At 49.1% G+C, this 20,487-nt stretch overlaps 1 protein-coding gene across 4 annotated transcripts in view; it reads left to right on the top strand.

Annotated features, from left to right (window-relative positions):
• The window catches only part of NCOA1 (nuclear receptor coactivator 1), a 143,677-nt gene that overhangs the window by 110,971 nt on the left and 12,219 nt on the right, over nt 1-20,487 (top strand). For all 4 annotated transcript variants that reach the window (XM_077176468.1, XM_077176466.1, XM_077176470.1 and 1 more), the window contains 4 exons: nt 6,430-6,537; nt 9,169-9,625; nt 14,076-14,229; nt 18,051-18,339. In XM_077176468.1, the coding sequence (XP_077032583.1) occupies nt 6,430-6,537; nt 9,169-9,625; nt 14,076-14,229; nt 18,051-18,339 (1,008 nt within the window). The remainder of the gene's footprint in view (nt 1-6,429; nt 6,538-9,168; nt 9,626-14,075; nt 14,230-18,050; nt 18,340-20,487) is intronic.

Raw genomic sequence — 20,487 nt, 5'->3', positions numbered from 1 at the left:
ATCCCCAAAATATTCCTGTAAAATCCCCCAAAAATTCCAGTGGAATTCACCAAAAATTCCAGTAGAATCCCCCAAAATAGTCCAATAAAATCCCCCCAAAAATACCAGTAAAATCCCCCAAAATTTTCCAGTAGAACCCACCAAAATATTACAGTGAAATCCCCCAAAATATTCCAGTAGAACCCACCAAAAATATTCAAGTGAAATACCCCCAAATATTCCAATGAAATCCCCCAAAAATTCCAGTAAAATTCCCCAAATATTCCAATAAAATCCCCCCAAAAATTCCAATAAAATCTCCCAAAAATTCCAGTAAAATCCCCCAAAAATTCCAGTAAAATCCCCCAAAATATTCCAGTAAAATCCCCCAAAAATTCCCAAAAAATTCCCCAAATATTCCAATAAAATCCCCCCAAAAATTCCAATAAAATCCCCCCAAAAATTCCAATAAAATCTCCCAAAAATTCCAGTAAAATCCCCCAAAAATTCAATAAAATCCCCAAAAAATTCCAATGAAATCTGCCAAAATTCCAGTGAAATCCCCCCACAATTCCAATAAAATCCCCCAAAATATTCCAATAAAATCCCCCAAAATATTCCAGTAAAATCTCCCAAAATATTCCAGTAAAATCCCCCAAAAATTCCAATAAAATCCCCACAAAATTCCAGTAAAATCCCCCAAAAATTCCAATAAAATCCCCCAAAAATTCCAGTAAAATCCCCCAAAATATTCCACTAAAATCCCCCCAAAAATTCCAGTAAAATCCCCCAAAATATTCCAGTAAAATCCTCCAAAATTCCAGTAAAATCCACCAAAACATTCCAGTAAAATCCCCCAAATATTCCAGTGAAACCCCCCAAAAAATTCCTTTAAAATCTCCCAAAAATTCCAGTAAAATCCCCAAAAAAATTCCAATAAAATCCCCCAAAATATTCCAATAAAATCCCCCAAAATTCCAGTGAAATCCCCCAAAAATTCCAGTAAATTCCCCCAAAATATTCCAGTAAAATCCTCCAAAATATTCCAGTAGAAACCCCCAAAAATTCCAGTAAAATCCCCCAAAATTCGAGTGAAATCCCCCTAAAAATTGCAGTAGAATCCCCTAAAAATCCCCATAGAATTAAAAAAAAAATCCCCCAAAAAATCCCCCCAACAACCCAAGAAACCCCATTAAAAACCCATCAAAACCCCATTAAAAACCTCCAAAAAACCCCCTAAAAAACCCATTAAAAAACCCATAAACAGCCCATAAAACCCCCATTAAAAACCGCCCAAAAAACCCCATTGAAATGCAAAAAACCCCATAAAAACCCCAGAAACCCCATTAAAAACCCCATAACAACCCCATTAAAAACCTCCAAAAAACCCAAAAAAACCCATTAAAAACCCATAAAAACGGCAAAAAACCCATAAGAACCCCAGAAACCCCCTATAAACCCCATAAAAAACCCAAGAAACCCCTAAAAACCCCATTCAAAAAACCCTAAAAATGCAAAAAACTCCAGAACAACCCAAGAAACCCCATAAAAACCATTAAAACCCCCCCAAAAAAGCTAAAAACCCTAAAAATCCAATTAAAAACCCCATTAAAAACTCTAAAAAAGCCCATAAAAATCCCCTAAAAACCCCATTAAAACCCCATAAAAACCCCTTAAAAACGCCATTAAAAACCCCCAAAAAACCCCTAAAAACCCTATTAAAAACCCAAAAAAACCCCAAAAAACCCCATTAAAAAACTCATTAAACCCCCCAAAAACCCCATTAAAAACCCCATTAAAAATGCCCTTAAAAACCCCAAAAAACCCCATTAAAAACCCCATTTAAAACCCCAAAAAACCCCATTAAAAAACTCATAAAACCCCATAAAACCCCCCAAAACCCCCTTTAAAAACCCAAAAAAACCCACTAAAAACGCCCAAAACCCCATAAAAAACCCAAAAAACCCCATTAAAAACCTCCAAAAAACCCATAAAACCCCATGAAACCCCATAAAAACCAAAAAAACCCTAAAAACCCAAAAAAACCCTAAAAACCCCATTAAAAACTCAATTAAACCCCAAAAAAACTCCATAACAACCCAAGAAACCCCATAAAAATCCCATAAAAACACCAAAAAAACCCTAAAAACCCATTAAAAACCCAAAATAAACCCCCAGAAAATCTAAAAACCCCATTAAAACGCAAAAAAACCCTAAAAACCCAATTAAAAACCCCATTAAACACCCCATTAAAAACCCCATTAAAAACCCCATAAAAAACCAAAAAAAACCCCTAAAAACCCCATTAAACCGCAAAAAAACCCCTGAAAACCCCAAAGAAACCCTAAAAACCCCCTAAAAACAAAAAAAACCCTAAAAACCCCATTAAAAACCCCATAAAAACCCAAAAAAACCCCTAAAAACCCCATTAAAAACCCCATAAAAAACCAAAAAAAAAACCCTAGAAACCCCATTAAACTGCAAAAAAAACCCCTGAAAACCCCAAAGAAACCCTAAAAACCCCATAAAAAACCCCCCTCAAAACCCCATAAAAACCCCAAAAAACCCCATTAAACCCCCCCTCAAAAAGAACAAAAAACCCCATAAAAAGCCCCATAAAGACCCCATTAAAAATCCAAAAAAAAAACCCTAAAAACCCCATTAAAAACCCTAAAAACCCCATTAAAAATCCCCATGGAGACCCCATGCAAAGCCCTTGTGCCGTTTGCTTGCAGTTGCTGCAGCAGAACCGCCAGGCGGCGCTGCTAAAAACCCCAGAAAAACCCCATAAAAACCCCATTAAAAAACCCATAAAAACGCAAAAAAACCCATAACAGCCCAAGAAACCTCATAACAACCCAAAAAACGCAATTAAAACCCCATTAAAAACCCCATTAAAACCCCCCCTAAAAACCCAAGAAACCCCATAAAACCCCCCAAAAAACCCCATAACACCCCCAAGAAACCCCACTAAAATCCCCCTTAAAAACCCCAAGAAACCCCTTCAAAACCCCATTGAAACCCCCTAAAAATCAAAAATCTCCCAAAAACCCCATTAAAAACCCTATTAAAAAACCCCAAAACCCCATGCAAACCCCCTGTGCCGTTTGCTTGCAGTTGCTGCAGCAGAACCACCAGGCGGCGCTGCTAAAAAACCACATAAAAACCCATTAAAAACCCCATTAAAACCCATATACAGCCCATAAAACCCCTAAAAACCCCATTAAAAACCCCCCAAAATCCCCCATAAAAATCCAAAAAAACCCCTAAAAACTCCTTTTAAAACCCCATTAAAAACCCCATAAAAGCCCCCAAAAAAACTAAAAACCCCATAAAAACCCATACAAACCCACAAAAACCCCATTAAAAACCCCGATGCAAACCCCATTAAAAACCCCTTGTGCTGTTTGCTTGCAGTTGCTGCAGCAGAACCGCCAGGCGGCGCTGCTAAAAACCCATAAAGACCCCATTAGAAACCCCATTAAAAAACTCATAAAACCCCCCAAAAACCCCATTAAAAACCCATAAAAACCCAATTAAAAACCCCATTAAAACCCCCCCAAAAAAACCCCATAAAAACCCCAAAGAAACCCCATAAAAACCAAAAAAATGCCTAAAAAACCCATTAAAAACGCCCCCAAAAGCCTAAAAACCCCATTAAAAACCCAAAAAACCCCCTAAAAACCCCATTAAAAACCCCCCAAAAAAACAACTAAAAACCCCATTGAAAACCCCATAAAACCCCAAAAAAACCCATAAAAACCCCAAAAGAACTCCCAAAAACCCAAAAAACCCCCATGAAAACCCCATAAAAACCTAAACACCTCCTAAAAACCCAATTAAAAACCCCAAAAAACCCCAAAAACCCCATAAAAACCCAAGAAAACCCCCATTAAAACCCCATAAAAACCCAACCCCCCCAGAAACCCAATTAAAAACCCCATTAAAAACCCCATTAAAAACCCCATTAAAAACCCCATTAAAAAACTCATAAACCCCCCCAAAAACCCTATTAAAAACCCCATTAAAAACCCCAAAAACCCCATTAAAACCCTAAAACCCCATTAAACCCCATGCAAAGCCCTTGTGCCGTTTGCTTGCAGTTGCTGCAGCAGAACCGCCAGGCGGTGCTGCTAAAAACCCCATTAAAACCCCATTAAAAACCCCATTAAAAACCCCCAAAAAAACCCCCAAAAAAACCCCTAAAAACCCCATTAAAAACCCCCAAAAAACCCGATTAAAAACCACATAAAACCCCATAAAAACCCAAAAAATACCCATTAAAAACCCCCATTAATCCGCTAAAAACCCCCTAAAAACCCCATTGAAAACCCCATGAAACCCAAAAAAACCCCTAAAAACCCCATAAAAAACCAAAAAAAACCCCTAAAAACCCCATTAAAAACCCCATTAAAAACAAAAAAAAACCCTAAAAACCCCATTAAACCGCAAAAAAACCCCTGAAAACCCCAAAGAAACCCTAAAAACCCCATTAAAACCCCATAAAAACCCCATTAAAACCCCATTAAACCCCCCCTCAAAAAGAACAAAAAACCCCATAAAAAGCCCCATAAAGACCCCATTAAAAACCCAAAAAAAAACCCTAAAAACCCCATTAAAAACCCTAAAAACCCCATTAAACCCCCATGCAAACCCCATAAAACCCCTTGTGCCATTTGCTTGCAGTTGCTGCAGCAGAACCACCAGGCGGCGCTGCTAAAAACCCCAAAAAACCCTATTAAATAAACCCATAAAAACGCAAAAAAACCCATAACAGCCCAAGAAACCTCATAACAACCCAAAAAACGCAATTAAAACCCCATAAAAAAACCCTAAAAACCCCATTAAAAACCCCCCTAAAAACCCAAGAAACCCCATAAAACCCCCCAAAAAACCCCATAACACCCCCAAGAAACCCCACTAAAATCCCCCTTAAAAACCCCAAGAAACCCCTTCAAAACCCCATTGAAACCCCCTAAAAATACAAAATCTCCCAAAAACCCCATTAAAAAACCCCATTAAGAAACCCCAAAACCCTATGCAAAGCCCTTGTGCCGTTTGCTTGCAGTTGCTGCAGCAGAACCACCAGGCGGCGCTGCTAAAAACCCCATTAAAAAACCCCATTAAAAAACCCATAAAAACGCAAAAAAACCCATAACAGCCCAAGAAACCCCATAACAACCCCCCAAAAAAACCATAAAAACACAAAAAAAACCCATAAGAACCCAAGAAACCCCATTAAAAACCTCATTAAACCCCAAAACCCCCCCATTAAAAACCCGATTAAAAACCCCATAAAACCCAAAACCCCCCCATTAACAACCCCATTAAAAACCCCATAAAAACGCAAAAAACCCCATAAAACCCCGATGCAAAGCCCATGCAAAGCCCTTGTGCCGTTTGCTTGCAGTTGCTGCAGCAGAACCGCCAGGCGGCGCTGCTAAAAAAAACCCATAAAAACCCATTAAAAACCCCAAAAAAACCCATAAAACCACCAAAAAACACCCCGTAAAAACCCCATAGAAACACAAAACGCCCCATAACAACCCAATAAACCCCATAAAAACCCTGAAAAAACCCATAAAAACCCATTAAAAACCCCATTAAAAACCCCCATAGAAACCCCATTAAAAATCCCATTAAAACCCCCCCAAAAATAGCCTAAAAACCCCATAAAAATGCAAAAAAAACCCTAAAAACCCCATAAAAACCCTATTAAGAACCCAAAATAAACCCCAAAAAAACCCATAAAACCCCAAAACACCCCATTAACAACCCCATAAAAACGCAAAAAAACCCATACAAACCCAAGAAACCCCATTAAAAACCCCATAGCAACCCCTAAAACCCCCATGCAAACCCCATAAAACCCCTTGTGCCATTTGCTTGCAGTTGCTGCAGCAGAACCGCCAGGCGGCGCTGCTAAAAACCCCAGAAAACCCCATAAAAACCCCAGAGACCCCGTAAAAAACCCTAAAAACCCCATAACAACCCCATAACAGCCCCATAACAACCCCATGCAAAGCCCTTGTGCTGTTTGCTTGCAGTTGCTGAAGCAGAACCGCCAGGCGGCGCTGCTAAAAACCCCAGAAAAACCAAAAAAAAAACCCTAAAAACCCCATTAAAAACCACATAAAACCCCAGAAAAACCCCATTAAAAACAAACAAAAAAAACCAACAAAAAACCCCATAAAATACCCCTAAAAACCCAAAAAAAACCCCTAAAAACCCCAAAAAACCCCTTGTGCTGTTTGCTTGTAGTTGCTGCAGCAGAACTGCCAGGCGGCGCTGCTAAAAAACCCCATAAAAACCCCTAAAAATCCCATTTAAAAACCCATAAAAAAGCAAAAAAACCCATAACAACCCAAAAAACCCCATTAAAAACCCCATTAAAAACCCCAAAACCCCATGCAAACCCCATTAAAAACCCCCTGTGCCGTTTGGTTGCAGTTGCTGCAGCAGAACCGCCAGGCGGCGCTGCTCGGTCACTTCGGGGCGCCCGTGGGGCTCTCGCTGCGCGCCGGGATCCCGCAGCAGCAGCAGCAGCAGCAGCCTCAGGTAACAACGGGGAATTTTGGGGATTTTATGGGGTTTTTTACGGGGTTTTGGGGTTTTTATGGGGTTTTTTATGGGGTTTTGGGGTTTGGGGTGTTTGTGATTTGGGAGTTGAGATATGGAGGGTTTGGGGTTTGGGCTCTCCCTGTGCACTGGGATCCCACAGCAGCAGCAGCTGCAGGTAACAACGGGGAGGTTTGGGGTTTGTTTGGGGTTTGTTTGGGGTCTTTTATGGGGTTTTGGGGTTGGTTTGGGGTGTTTCGGGTTTGAGGAGTCAGCATTTGAGGTTTGGGGTTTTTGGGGTTTGGGGTTTGAGAATTCAGGGTTTGGGACAGCTTTTAGGGATGGATTTGGGATTTTTGATTTGGGATTTGGGATGGCTTTTAGGGATGGATTTTGATTTGGGATTTGGGATGGGTTTTAGGGATGGATTTCTGTATTTGGGATTTGATGTTTGGGACGGCTTTTAGGGATGGATTCGAGGTCCTTGAGGTTCAGGACTCCTGTCAGTTACAAATTTTTGATTTACGATTTGCAATCTGAATTTTCCCATTTCCAAATCCCAAAACCCTCTCAAGAACCCCCCAGGGCTGGTTCCTGGCTGGAATTTGGGATTTTTTTGGAGGGAGACCTCACCCCTCACCCCAATCCCATCCCACAGCCCCCCAGGGCTGATTCCTGGCTGGAATTTTGGGATTTTTTTGGGGCACAGACCTCACCCCAATCCCATCCCACAGCAGCCCCCCAGGTTCGATTCCTGGCTGGAATTTGGGATTTTTTTGGGGGATAGACCTCACCCCTCACCCCAATTCCATCCCACAGCTCCCCCAGGGCTGGTTCCTGGCTGGAATTTGGGATTTTTTTGGGAATAGACCTCACTTGTCACCCCAATCCCGTCCCAGAGCCCCCCCTGAACGCTCAGATGCTGGTGGAGCTCTACAGCCCCCCCAGGGCTGGTTCCTGGTTGGAATTTCGGGATTTTTTTGGGGGGACCTCACCCCTCACCCCTCACCCCTCACCCCAATCCCGTCCCACAGCTGCCCCTGAATGCTCAGATGCTGGTGGAGCTCTACAGCCCCTCAGGGCTGGTTCCTGGCTGGAATTTCGGGATTTTTTTGGGGATGGACCTCACCCCTCACCCCCATCCCACAGCAGCCCCTCAGGGCTGATTCTTGGCTGGAATTTGGGATTTTTTTGGGCACAGACCTCACCCCTCACCCCAATTCCATCCCACAGCCCCCCCTGAACACTCAGATGCTGGTGGAGCTCTACAGCCCCCTCAGGGCTGATTCCTGGCTGGAATTTGGGATTTTTTTGGGGCACAGACCTCATCTCTCACCCCAATCCCGTCCCACAGCCGCCCCTGAACGCTCAGATGCTGGTGGAGCTCTACAGCCCCCCAGGGCTGGTTCCTGGCTGGAATTTGGGATTTTTTTGGGATAGACCTCACCCCTCACCCCAATCCCGTCCCACAGCTGCCCAGGGCTGGTTCCTGGCTGGAATTTCGGGATTTTTTGGGGCATAGACCTCACCCCTCACCCCTCACCCCAATCCCATCCCACAGCCCCCCAGGGCTGGTTCCTGGCTGGAATTTGGGATTTTTTTGGGCATAGACCTCACTTGTCACCCCAATCCCGTCCCACAGCCGCCCCTGAACGCTCAGATGCTGGTGGAGCTCTACAGCCCCTCAGGGCTGGTTCCTGGCTGGAATTTTGGGATTTTTTTGGGAATAGACCTCACTTGTCACCCCAATCCCGTCCCACAGCCGCCCCTGAACGCTCAGATGCTGGTGGAGCTCTACAGCCCCCCAGGGCTGGTTCCTGGCTGGAATTTGGGATTTTTTTGGGAATAGACCTCACTTGTCACCCCAGTTCCATCCCACAGCCCCCCCAGGGCTGGTTCCTGGCTGGAATTTGGGATTTTTTTGGGCACAGACCTCACCTCTCACCCCAATTCCGTCCCACAGCCGCCCCTGAACGCGCAGATGCTGGCGCAGCGGCAGCGGGAGCTCTACAGCCCCTCAGGGCTGGTTCCTGGCTGGAATTTCGGGATTTTTTTGGGGCACAGACCTCACCCCTCACCTCTCACCCCAATCCCGTCCCACAGCCGCCCCTGAACGCGCAGATGCTGGCGCAGCGGCAGCGGGAGCTCTACAGCCCCCTCAGGGCTGGTTCCTGGCTGGAATTTGGGATTTTTTTGGGCATAGACCTCATCTCTCACCCCAATTCCATCCCACAGCCGCCCCTGAACGCGCAGATGCTGGCGCAGCGGCAGCGGGAGCTCTACAGCCCCCCCAGGGCTGGTTCTTGGCTGGAATTTCGGGATTTTTTTGGGATAGACCTCACCTCTCACCCCAATTCCGTCCCACAGCCGCCCCTGAACGCTCAGATGGTGGCGCAGCGGCAGCGGGAGCTCTACAGCCCCTCAGGGCTGGTTCCTGGCTGGAATTTCGGGATTTTTTTGGGGCACAGACCTCACTTGTCACCCCAATTCCATCCCACAGCCACCCCTGAACGCGCAGATGCTGGCGCAGCGGCAGCGGGAGCTCTACAGCCCCCCAGGGCTGGTTCCTGGCTGGAATTTGGGATTTTTTTGGGCATAGACCTCACCTCTCACCCCAATTCCATCCCACAGCCGCCCCTGAACGCGCAGATGCTGGCGCAGCGGCAGCGGGAGCTCTACAGCCAGCAGCACCGGCAGCGGCAGCTGATGCAGCAGCGCGCGCTCCTCATGCGCCAGCAGCAGCAGCAGCAGCAGCAGCAGCAGCAGCAGCAGCCGCAGAATTTCGGGAATTCCCCGCTGGGAGCCCCCTTGGGGACGCCCCTGGGGACGCCCCTGGGGACGCCCCGGCAGCAGCAGCAGCAGCAGCAGCAGCAGCCGCAGTTCCCGTTCCCCAACGCCTTCGGTACGAGCGGCGCCGCCGCCGCCGCCTTTGGGGGCCCCGAGGCGGCGCTGGGGACCCGCGGGGGCCTCGGGGGCCGCGGCGTGATGGGAACGGCAGCGGCGGCGCCCACGGCGGCAGCGGCGCCCTACGGAGCCGGGATGGGCCCGGCAGGGATGCAGCAGAACCTCTTCCAGTACCCGGGGGCAGGTACGGGGGTACGGGGTGTGCCTTGGGGTGCTTGGGGCATTTGGGGCGTTTGGGGGATTTGGGGGATTCAGGAACCTCTTCCAGTACCCGGGGGCAGGTACGGGGGGTGTGGGGTGTGCAGGGGATTTGGGGCATTTGGGGGATTTGGGGGATTCAGAGTGCTTGGGGTGCTTGGGGTGCTTGGGGTGCTTGGGGTGCTTGGGGGATTTGGGGCATTTGGGGGATTCAGGAACCTCTTCCAGTACCCGGGGGCAGGTACGGGGCCTGTGGGGTGTCTGGGGTATTTGGGGCATTCAAAGTGTTTGGGGGATTCAGAGTGCTTGGGGTGCTTGGGGTGTTTGTGGGGATTTGGGGTATTTGGGGGATTCAGGAACCTCTTCCAGTACCCGGGGGCAGGTATGGGGGGTACGGGGTGTGTGTTGGGGTGTTTCGGGCATTTGGGGCGTTTGGGGCGTTTGGGGGATTCAGGAACCTCTTCCAGTACCCGGGGGCAGGTACGGGGCTATGGGGCATTTGGGGTATCTGGGGGATTTGGGGGATTCAGGAGCCTCTTCCAGTACCCGGGGGCAGGTATGGGGGGTACGGGGTGTGCCTTGGGGTGTTTGGGGCATTTGGGGCGTTTGGGGCATTTGGGGGATTCAGGAACCTCTTCCAGTACCTGGGGCCAGGTACGGGGCCTATGGGGTGTGCAGGGGATTTGGGGCATTTGGGGCGTTCACGGTGTTTGGGGGATTTGGGGCGTTCACGGTGTTTGGGGGATTCAGGAACCTCTTCCAGTACCCGGGGGCAGGTACAGGGCCTGTGGGGTGTCTGGGGTATTTGGGGCATTCAAAGTGTTTGGGGGATTCAGAGTGCTTGGGGTGTTTGTGGGGATTTGGGGTATTTGGGGGATTCAGGAACCTCTTCCAGTACCTGGGGGCAGGTACGGGGCCTGTGGGGCATTTGGGGTATCTCGGGGATTTGGGGCATTCAGGAACCTCTTCCAGTACCCGGGGGCAGGTACGGGGCCTGTGGGGTATCTGGGGGATTTGGGGAATTTGGGGGATTCAGGAACCTCTTCCAGTACCCGGGGGCAGGTATGGGGGTACGGGGTGTTTGGGGTGTCTCGGGGATTTGGGGGATTCAGGAACCTCTTCCAGTACCCGGGGGCAGGTACGGGGCCTGTGGGGTATCTGGGGGATTTGGGGCATTTGGGGGATTTGGGGGATTCAGAGTGCTTGGGGTGCTTGGGGTGCTTGGGGTGCTTGGGGTGCTTGGGGGATTTGGGGGATTCAGGAACCTCTTCCAGTACCCGGGGGCAGGTACGGGGGGTACGGGGTGTGCGGGGGATTTGGGGGATTTGGAGGATTCAGGAACCTCTTCCAGTACCTGGGGGCAGGTACGGGGCTTGTGGGGTGTGCGGGGAATTTGGGGCATTTGGGGCGTTCATGGTGTTTGGGGGATTTGGGGGATTTGGGGTATCTGGGGGATTCAGGAACCTCTTCCAGTACCCGGGGGCAGGTACGGGGGGTGCGGGGTATCTGGGGTATTTGGGGCATTCAAAGTGTTTGGGGGATTCAGAGTGCTTGGGGTGCTTGGGGTGTTTGTGGGGATTTGGGGTATTTGGGGGATTCAGGAACCTCTTCCAGTACCTGGGGGCAGGTACGGGGCCTGTGGGGTATCTGGGGTATCTCGGGGATTTGGGGGATTCAGGAACCTCTTCCAGTACCCCGCGGCAGGTACGGGGTGTGCATTGGGGTGTGCGGGGGATTTGGGGCGTTTGCGGTGTTTGGGGGACTCAGAGTGCTTGGGGTGCTTGGGGGATTTGGGGCATTTGGGGCATTTGCAGTGTTTGGGGGATTCAGGAACCTCTTCCAGTACCCGGGGGCAGGTACGGGGCCTATGGGGTATTTGGGGGATTTGGGGTATCTGGGGGATTTGGGGCATTTGTGGTGTTTGGGTGACTCAGAGCATTTGGGGGATTTGGGGGATTTGGGGGATTTGGGGGATTTGGGGTATCTGGGGGATTTGGGCGATTCAGGGTGTTTGCTGGATTCAGAGTGCTTGGGGTGTTTGGGGCATTTGGGGCGTTTACGGTGTTTGGGGGATTCAGGAGCCTCTTCCAGTACCTGGGGGCAGGTATGGGGTGTGCATTGGGGTGTTTGGGGGATTTGGGGTATCTGGGGCATTTGGGGCATTCAGGGTGTTTGGGGGATTCAAGAGTGTTTGGGGTGTTTTGGGGGGGATTCAGGAACCTCTTCCAGTACTCGGGGGCAAGTACAGAGGGTGTGGGGTATTTGGGGTGTGAGGGGCGTTTGGGGTGTTTGGGGTATTCAGGGGATTTGGGGTGTTTGAGGTGTTTGAATGATTTGGGGTATTTGGGGTGTGAGGGGGCTTTGGGGAATTTGGGGTGCTTGGATGATTTGGGGTGTTTGGGGTGTTTGGGGTATTCAGGGGATTCGGGAAATTTGGGATATTCAGGAGCCTCTTCCAGCACTCGGGAGCAGGTGCAGGGTCCTGGGGTATTTGGAGTGTGCAGGGGCTTTGGGGTGTTTGGGGTATTGGGGATATTCTGGATAATCAGGATATTTGGGATATTCAGGGGATTTGGGATATTCTGGATAATCAGGATATTTGGGATATTCAGGGGATTTGGGGTATCTGGGATATTCTGGATAATCAGGATATTTGGGATATTCAGGGGATTTGGGGTATTCAGGGTGTTTTGGGTGCTTGGGGGCTTTGGGGTGTTTGGGTTGTTCAGGGTGTTTGGGGGTATTTGGGGTGCTTGGAGGGGTTGGGGGGTTTGGGGTATTCAGGGTCTTTGGGGTATTCAGGGTATTTGGGGTGTTTGGGATATTCTGGATAATCAGGATATTTGGGATATTCAGGGCATTTGGGGTTTTGGGGGTATTTGAGGGATTTTGGGTGTTTGGGACATTCTGAGTGTTTGGGATATTGAGGGCATTTGGGGTTTTTTGGGGGGTTTGGGTTGTTTGGGGTATTCAGGGGATTTGGGGCATTCAGGGGATTTGGGGCATTTGGGGGATTCAGGGTATTTGGGATATTTGGGGTGTTTGGGGTATTTGGGATATTCTGGATATTCAGGATATTTGACACATTCGGGATATTTGGAATATTCGGGACGTGCAGGATATTTGGGACATTTGGGTTATTTGGGATATTCAGGATATTTGGGACACGGAGGATATTTGGGTTATTTGGGACATTTGGGTTATTTGGGATATTCAGGATATTCGGGATATTTGGGTTATTTAGGTTATTTGGGATATTCAGGATATTTGGGACATTTGGGATATTCAGGATATTTAGGACATTCAGGTTATTTGGGATATTTGGAATATTTGGGATATTCAGGATATTTATTTGGGATATTCAGGATATTTGGGACATTTGGGTTATTTGGGATATTTGGGACATTTGGGTTATTTGGGACATTTGGGATAATCAGGCTGGGAGCTGGGAGAGAATGGAAGACAGATTCCCATGGATGGGAATGGGAAGGGTGGGAAAAGTGGGAATGGAAGAGGAGACTGGGGAGGAATTTTGGGAATTCCCAGCCAGGAGGGGCTGGAAAGGAATTCCCAGGGAATCCCTGGGGGTGTCCCAAGGAAAGGCTGGAAAATCCCAGGATTTTGGGGTTGGAGTGGGATGGGATTGAAGCTCCATGCATCCCATCCCAAACCAGCTGCTGTGCCCGGGCTCCCCTCAGCACTTCCTGCATCCCCTCAAACAGCCCCAAAACCCAGGAAAAACCCCCAAAAAACCCATTAAAAACCACAAAAACCCATTAAAAACCCCCAAGAAAACCGTATTAAAAACCCCAAAAACCCCTCCGAAAAACCTCCAAAAAACCCACGAAAAAATCACTTCAAAAATCACTGAAAAAATACTGAAAAGCCTCCAAAAAATCACCAAAAAATCCTCTAAAAGTTCCCCAAAAATCCTCAAAAAATCCTTAAAAATCCTCTAAAAATCCTAAAAAAAATCCTTAAAAAAAAAACCCCAAAAAATCCCCAAAATTCCCCAACCAGGACACTCAGGATCCATCCCGGGGGATTTTCTTGGGATTTGGTGATGGAAAAGGGAAGGGAGACCCTTCCTGGAGTCAGGGAGTCAGGGAATTCCCAAAATTCCTTCCCGGGGAAGAGCTGGGATGGGGATGGATCCAACGCCAGGCTGGGAGAGCTGGGAATGGAGGGAATTCCCTGGGAAAAAGGGGAAATGGGATTTGGGAAGCAATTCCCAGAGAACCCCTGGGAACATCCAAGAAAACCTTGGAGCACCCAGGGAATCGTCGGGACGGGAATTCCACCTCCCTTCCCGCCCAGCCCAGGAGCTCCCAATCCATGGAGGGCAAATCCCCGGGGATGAGGATGGGGATGGGGTGGGAGACGTGGGAACGTGGGGCGGAATTCCCTCCCGGTGACGGCGATTCCGGCGCCGGCAGGGCTGGCCCAGCAGAGCGATCCGTCGGGATTCGCGCCGGCGCTGAGCCCCGGCAGCCCCCTGGTGTCGCCCCAGCTGCCGCCGGCGCCGCCCGCGCCCGGATACCAATCGCCAGAGCTGAAACCGTGGCAGGCCGGGAACGGCGGCAACAACGGGTGAGGGAAAACTGCCCCGGAGCCCGGCCTTCGGGAGCGGCTGTTGGGATCGGCTGGTGGGATTGGCCGTTGGGATTGGTGTTGGGATCGGCCTTCGGGATTGGCCGTTGGGGTCGGCCGTTGGGATTGGCGTTGGGATTGCCCTTTGGAATCTTCCGTTAGATTGTCCATTGGGATTGGCCGTTGGGAACATCCATTGGGATTATCCATTGGAATAGTCCATTGGGATTGTCCTTTGGGATTATCCATTAGAATGTCCACTGGGATTGGCCGTTGGGAACATCCATTGGGATCGTCCTTTGGGATTGTCCTTTGGAATCTTCCATTAGAATGTCCTTTGGGATCAGCCGTTGGGATTGTCGGTTGGAATAGTCAATCGGGATTGTCCTTTGGGATCATCCATTAGAATGTCCATTGGGATTGGCCGTTGGGAACATCCATTGGGATCGTCCTTTGGGATTGTCCTTTGGAATCTTCCATTACAATGTCCATTGGGATTGGCCATTGGGAACATCCTTTGGGATTGTCCATTGAAGTCATCCATTGGAATCTTCCATTGGGATTGTCCTTTGGAATCTTCCATTGGGATTGTCCATTAGAGTTGTCCTTTGGGATTACCCACTGGGACTGTCCTTTGGGATTGTCCATCGGAGTCACTCATCGGAATTATCTTTTGGGGCTGTCCATTGGGATCATCCATTGGAATCATCCTTTGGAATCATCCATTGAAATTGTGCATTGGAGTCACTCATTGGGATTGTCCATTGGGAACATCCATTGGGATTGTCCGTTGGGAACATCCATTGGGATTGTCCATTGGAGTCACTCATTGGGATCATCCCTTGGGATCGTCCCTTGGGTTCGTCCATTAGGAACATCCATGGGATTGTCCATTGGAGTCACTCATTGGAATTGTCCATTGGGATCGTCCCTTGGGATCATCCATTGGGATCGTCCCTTGGGATTGTCCATTGGAGTCACCCATGGGAATTATCCTTTGGGACTCTCCTTTGGAACTATCCCCTGGAATCATTCTTTGGAATTACCCATTGGAATCGTCCTTTGGAATTGTCCATTGGGATTGTCCGCTGGGATTGTCCGTTGGGATTGGAGTCACCCATTGGGATTCTCCATGGGGGATCGTCCATTGGGAACATCCATTGGGATTTTGTCCATTGGGATTTTGTCCATTGGAGTCACCCATGGGAATTATCTTTTGGGACTCTCCTTTGGAACTATCCCCTGGAATCATTCTTTGAAATTACCCATTGGGATTATCCTTTGGAATTGTCCATTGGGATTGGAGTCACCCATTGGGATTCTCCATGGGGGATCGTCCATTGGCAACATCCATTGGGATTTTATCCACTGGGATTGTCCGCTGGGATCACTCATTGGGATTGTCGGTTTTGATGGTCCATTGGAATTGTCCTTTGGGATTGTCCATTGGAATTGTCCTCTGGAACTATCCCCTGGAATCCTTCTTTGAAATGATCCATTGGGAATGTCCATGGGATCGTCCATTGGGAACATCCATTGGGAACATCCATTGGGAACGTCCATTGGGGTCACTCACTGGGGTTCTCCATTGGGATTGTCCACTGGACTCACCCATTGGAATTGGCCTCTGGAATTATCTGCTGGAATCATTCCTTAAAATTATCCATTGCATTGATCCATTGGTATTTGCCATTGGAATTGTCCATGAGTGTCACCCTTTGGAATATTCCTTTGGAATAATCCATTGGAATAATCCATTGGAATAATCCATTGGAATTATCCTTGGAATAATCCATTGGAATTATCCTTGGAATCACCCACTGCAATCACCCACTGGGATTATCCATTGGATTTAGCCATCGAAATCACCCATTGGAATCACCCATTGGAATTATCCATGGGAATCACCCATTGGGACTGTCCATTGGATCATCCCTTGGGATCGTCCATTGGAATTGTCCAATGGAAGCATCCATTGGAATCATTCTTCGAAATTATCCATTGGCGTTCTTCATTGGGATTATCCAATGGAATCATCCTCGAGATTCTCCATGGGGATTATCCTTTGGAATTGTCACTTGGAGTTGTCCATTGGAATTTTCCATGGGAATTATCCATTGCAGTCATTGGGATTTTCCATGGGAATCATCCATGGGAATCATCCATGGGAATTTTCCTTTGGAGTCATCTTTTGGAATTATTCATGGGAATCACCCATTGGGATTGTCTGTTGGGATTATCCATTGGAGTCACTCATTGGAATTGTTATTGGAATTATCCCTTGGAATTATCCCTTGGAATTGCCCATTGGAATCATCCATTGGAGACATCCCTTGGAATTATCCCTTAGAATCAATCGTCTGTTGGGATTTTCCATGGGAATTACCCATTGGAATCATCCATGGGAGTCACCCTTTGGAATCACCCACTGGAATCATTCTTGGCAATTATCCATTGGAATATTCCATTGGAATTATCTGTGGGAATTATCCATGGGAGTCGCTCATTGGAATCATCCATTGGATTCACCCATTGGAGTCACCCATGGGAATTATCCATGGGAAGAGTCACCAGTGGGAATTGTCCATGGGAATTATCCATTGGAGTTTTTATCCATTGGAATCATCCTTTGGAATTATCCATTGGAATCATCCATGGGAGTCACTCATTGGGATTATCCATGGGAATCACCCATTGGAATCATCCATTGGAGGCGTCCCTTGGAATTGTCCATTGGAATTTTCCATGGGAATCATCCATTGGAATTTTCTATTGGAATTTTCTACTGGAATTATCTGTGGGAGTCACCCGTTGGAATCATTCCATTGGAACAATCCATTGGAATTGTCCACTGGGATTCTGCACTGGAGTCCGTTCCTTTGGAATTGTCCTTCGGAATTTTCCTTTGGATGATTCCAGAGAACTATTCCAGTGGAAAATTCCAAAGGATAATTCCAAAGGATATCACCTCCTGCCCTTGGGATGGGGCCGTGGATCCCTGGGAATGGGGAATGGGGTCGGGAATGGGATCGGGATTGGGATTTAGGATGGGAGAAACTCCAGGGAAAGGGGAGTTTGGGATTGTGGGATCTTGGGAAGGGATTCCCGGCTGGGCTGGAATTCCCAGAGAATCCCTGGCAGTGCCCAAGGAAAGGCTGGAGCAGTTTGGGATGGTGAGGGTGGGAATGGGATGGGATTGAGGCTCCATGGATCCCATCCCAAACCATTCCGGGATTCTGGGATCCAGGACGGATGAGGATCCATCCCGGGGGATTTTTATGGGATTTGGGATTGGAAAAGGGAAGGGAGACCCTTCCTGGAGTGCCCAATTCCCAGGGAATTCCCAAAATTCCATCCCGGAGAGGAGCTGGGATGGGGACGGATCCAATGCCAGGCTGGGAATGGAGGGAATTCCCTGGGAAAGGGGAAAATGGGATTTGGGAAGGAATTCCGGGCTGGGCTGGAATTCCCAGCCAATCTGTGGCTGTCTCATCCTTGGAACTTTTCCAAGGAAAAATCAGATCCTGGAATATTCCCAGGGTTTCTCCTTAAGGTCCCTTCCCACGCAAACCATCCCGGAATTCCCTGAATCCCAATTCCTCACAGAACAAAGGGAAAAGAGGGGGAATTCGGGAAGGAATTCCCGGAAAATCCCCGGGACCATCCCAGAAAACCTCGGACCACCCCAGGACGGGTGGGACCGGACCGGGCAGAACCGAACCCCCGCGATCCCAGCACCGGAACCGCTCGGAATCCTGGGATTTATTTTTTTTTGGGATGATCCCGGCCGTTCTTCCCGACGTTCTTTCCCGGTTTTCCAGCGTTTTTGGCCCGGCGGGCGCGGCGGCGGCGCCGGCGGCTCCGCAGGGGATGTACAACAACATGAGCATCACCGTCTCCATGGCCGGCGCCGGAGCCGGCACCGGAGGCATCCCCGGACCCGGCGGCGTTCCCGGCGTTCCCGGCTCCGGCGTTCCCGGCGTTCCCGGCTCCGGCGGCGTTCCCGGCGTTCCCGGCGGCTCCGGCGGCGTTCCCGGCATGGGCGCCATGGGCGGTGGCATTCCCATGAATCCCGTCATGGCCGGCATCAACTCCATGTGCTCGGAGCAGGTGGGGATTGGGGATGGGGGAATGGGGGAATGGGGGAATGGGGGATTGGGGGAATGGGGGATTGGGAATGGGAATGGGAATGGGGGAATGGGAATGGGGATGGGGGATTGGGAATGGGGAATGGGGATGGGGATGGGAATGGGGATGGGAATGGGGATGGGAATGGGAATGGGGGAATGGGAATGGGAATGGGGATGGGAATGGGGAATGGGGATGGGAATGGGAATGGGAATGGGAATGGGGGAATGGGATTGGGAATGGGAATGGGAATGGGAATGGGAATGGGAATGGGAAAATGGGGATGGGAATGGGAATGGGATTGGGAATGGGGATGGGATTGGGAATGGGAATGGGAATGGGAATGGGAATGGGAATGGGAAAATGGGGATGGGAATGGGAATGGGGATGGGATTGGGAATGGGAATGGGAATGGGGGAATGGGATTGGGAATGGGAATGGGGATGGGAATGGGGATGGGAATGGGAATGGGGAATGGGGAATGGGAATGGGATTGGGAATGGGATCGGGAATGGGATCAGGAATGGGAGCAGGAATGGGAGCAGGAATGAGGCTGTGGATCCTTGGGAATAGGAAATTGGATTGGGAATAGGATTGGGAATGGGATTGGGAATGGGGCTGTGGATCCCTGGGAATGGGATTGGGAATGCAATTGGGAATGGAGCCGTGGATCCTTGGGAATAGGAGATGAATGGGATCAGGAATGGGATCAGGAATGGGATCAGGAATGGGCGGATACAGGGCAGGGGAAGGAGAGGAGGAGAACGTTGGGGCAGATCCCGTTGGGATCCCCCGTGGATCCATGGCGAGTCCCCATCCCAAATCCCACCAACGGTGACATCGCCATCCCAAACCCCCAAACACAGCATCCCCATCCCACACCCCTGAGCCGCCCCTGTCGCCTTTCCCGGCATTCCCGGCGTTCATTCCCATCATTCACTCCCATCGTTCCTTCCCTTCATTCACTCCCAGTGTTCATTCCCATCATTCATTCCTGGCATTTGTTCCCATCGTTCATTCCCGCCGTTCATTCCCGCCGTTCATTCCCATCATTCACTCCCATCATTCATTCCCGCCGTTCATTCCCATCATTCACTCCCATCATTCATTCCCATCATTCACTCCCATCATTCATTCCCATCATTCACTCCCATCATTCATTCCCATCATTCACTCCCATCATTCATTCCCGCTGTTCATTCCCATCATTCATTCCCATCATTCACTCCCATCATTCACTCCCTCCGTTCATTCCCGCTGTTCATTCCCATCATTCATTCCCATCATTCATTCCCGCCATTCATTCCCGCCGTTCATTCCCATCATTCACTCCCATCATTCATTCCCATCATTCACTCCCACCATTCACTCCCGCCATTCATTCCCATCATTCACTCCCACCATTCACTCCCATCATTCATTCCCGCTGTTCATTCCCATCATTCACTCCCATCATTCACTCCCATCGTTCACTCCCATCATTCACTCCCATCATTCATTCCTGCCATTCACTCCCATCATTCATTCCCATCATTCACTCCCATCATTCACTCCCATCATTCACTCCCATCATTCACTCCCATCATTCACTCCCATCATTCACTCCCATCATTCACTCCCGCCGTTCATTCCCGCCATTCATTCCCATCGTTCACTCCCGTCATTCATTCCCATCATTCACTCCCTCCGTTCATTCCCGCCGTTCACTCCCATCATTCACTCCCACCATTCATTCCTGCCATTCATTCCCATCATTCACTCCCTCCGTTCATTCCCGCCGTTCACTCCCATCATTCACTCCCGCCATTCATTCCTGCCATTCATTCCCATCATTCACTCCCATCATTCACTCCCGCCATTCATTCCTGCCATTCATTCCCATCATTCACTCCCGCCATTCATTCCCATCATTCATTCCCATCATTCATTCCCGCCATTCATTCCCATCATTCATTCCCGCCATTCACTCCCATCATTCACTCCCATCATTCACTCCTATCATTCATTCCCGCCATTCACTCCCATCATTCACTCCTATCATTCACTCCCGCCATTCATTCCCGCCATTCACTCCCATCATTCATTCCCGCCATTCACTCCCTCCGTTCACCCCCTCCATTGTTTTGTTTC

The sequence above is a fragment of the Agelaius phoeniceus genome, chromosome 3 (assembly GCF_051311805.1).
Source record: "Agelaius phoeniceus isolate bAgePho1 chromosome 3, bAgePho1.hap1, whole genome shotgun sequence".
Lineage (NCBI taxonomy): Eukaryota > Metazoa > Chordata > Aves > Passeriformes > Icteridae > Agelaius > Agelaius phoeniceus.
This window is presented reverse-complemented; position numbering and strand designations above follow the sequence as displayed.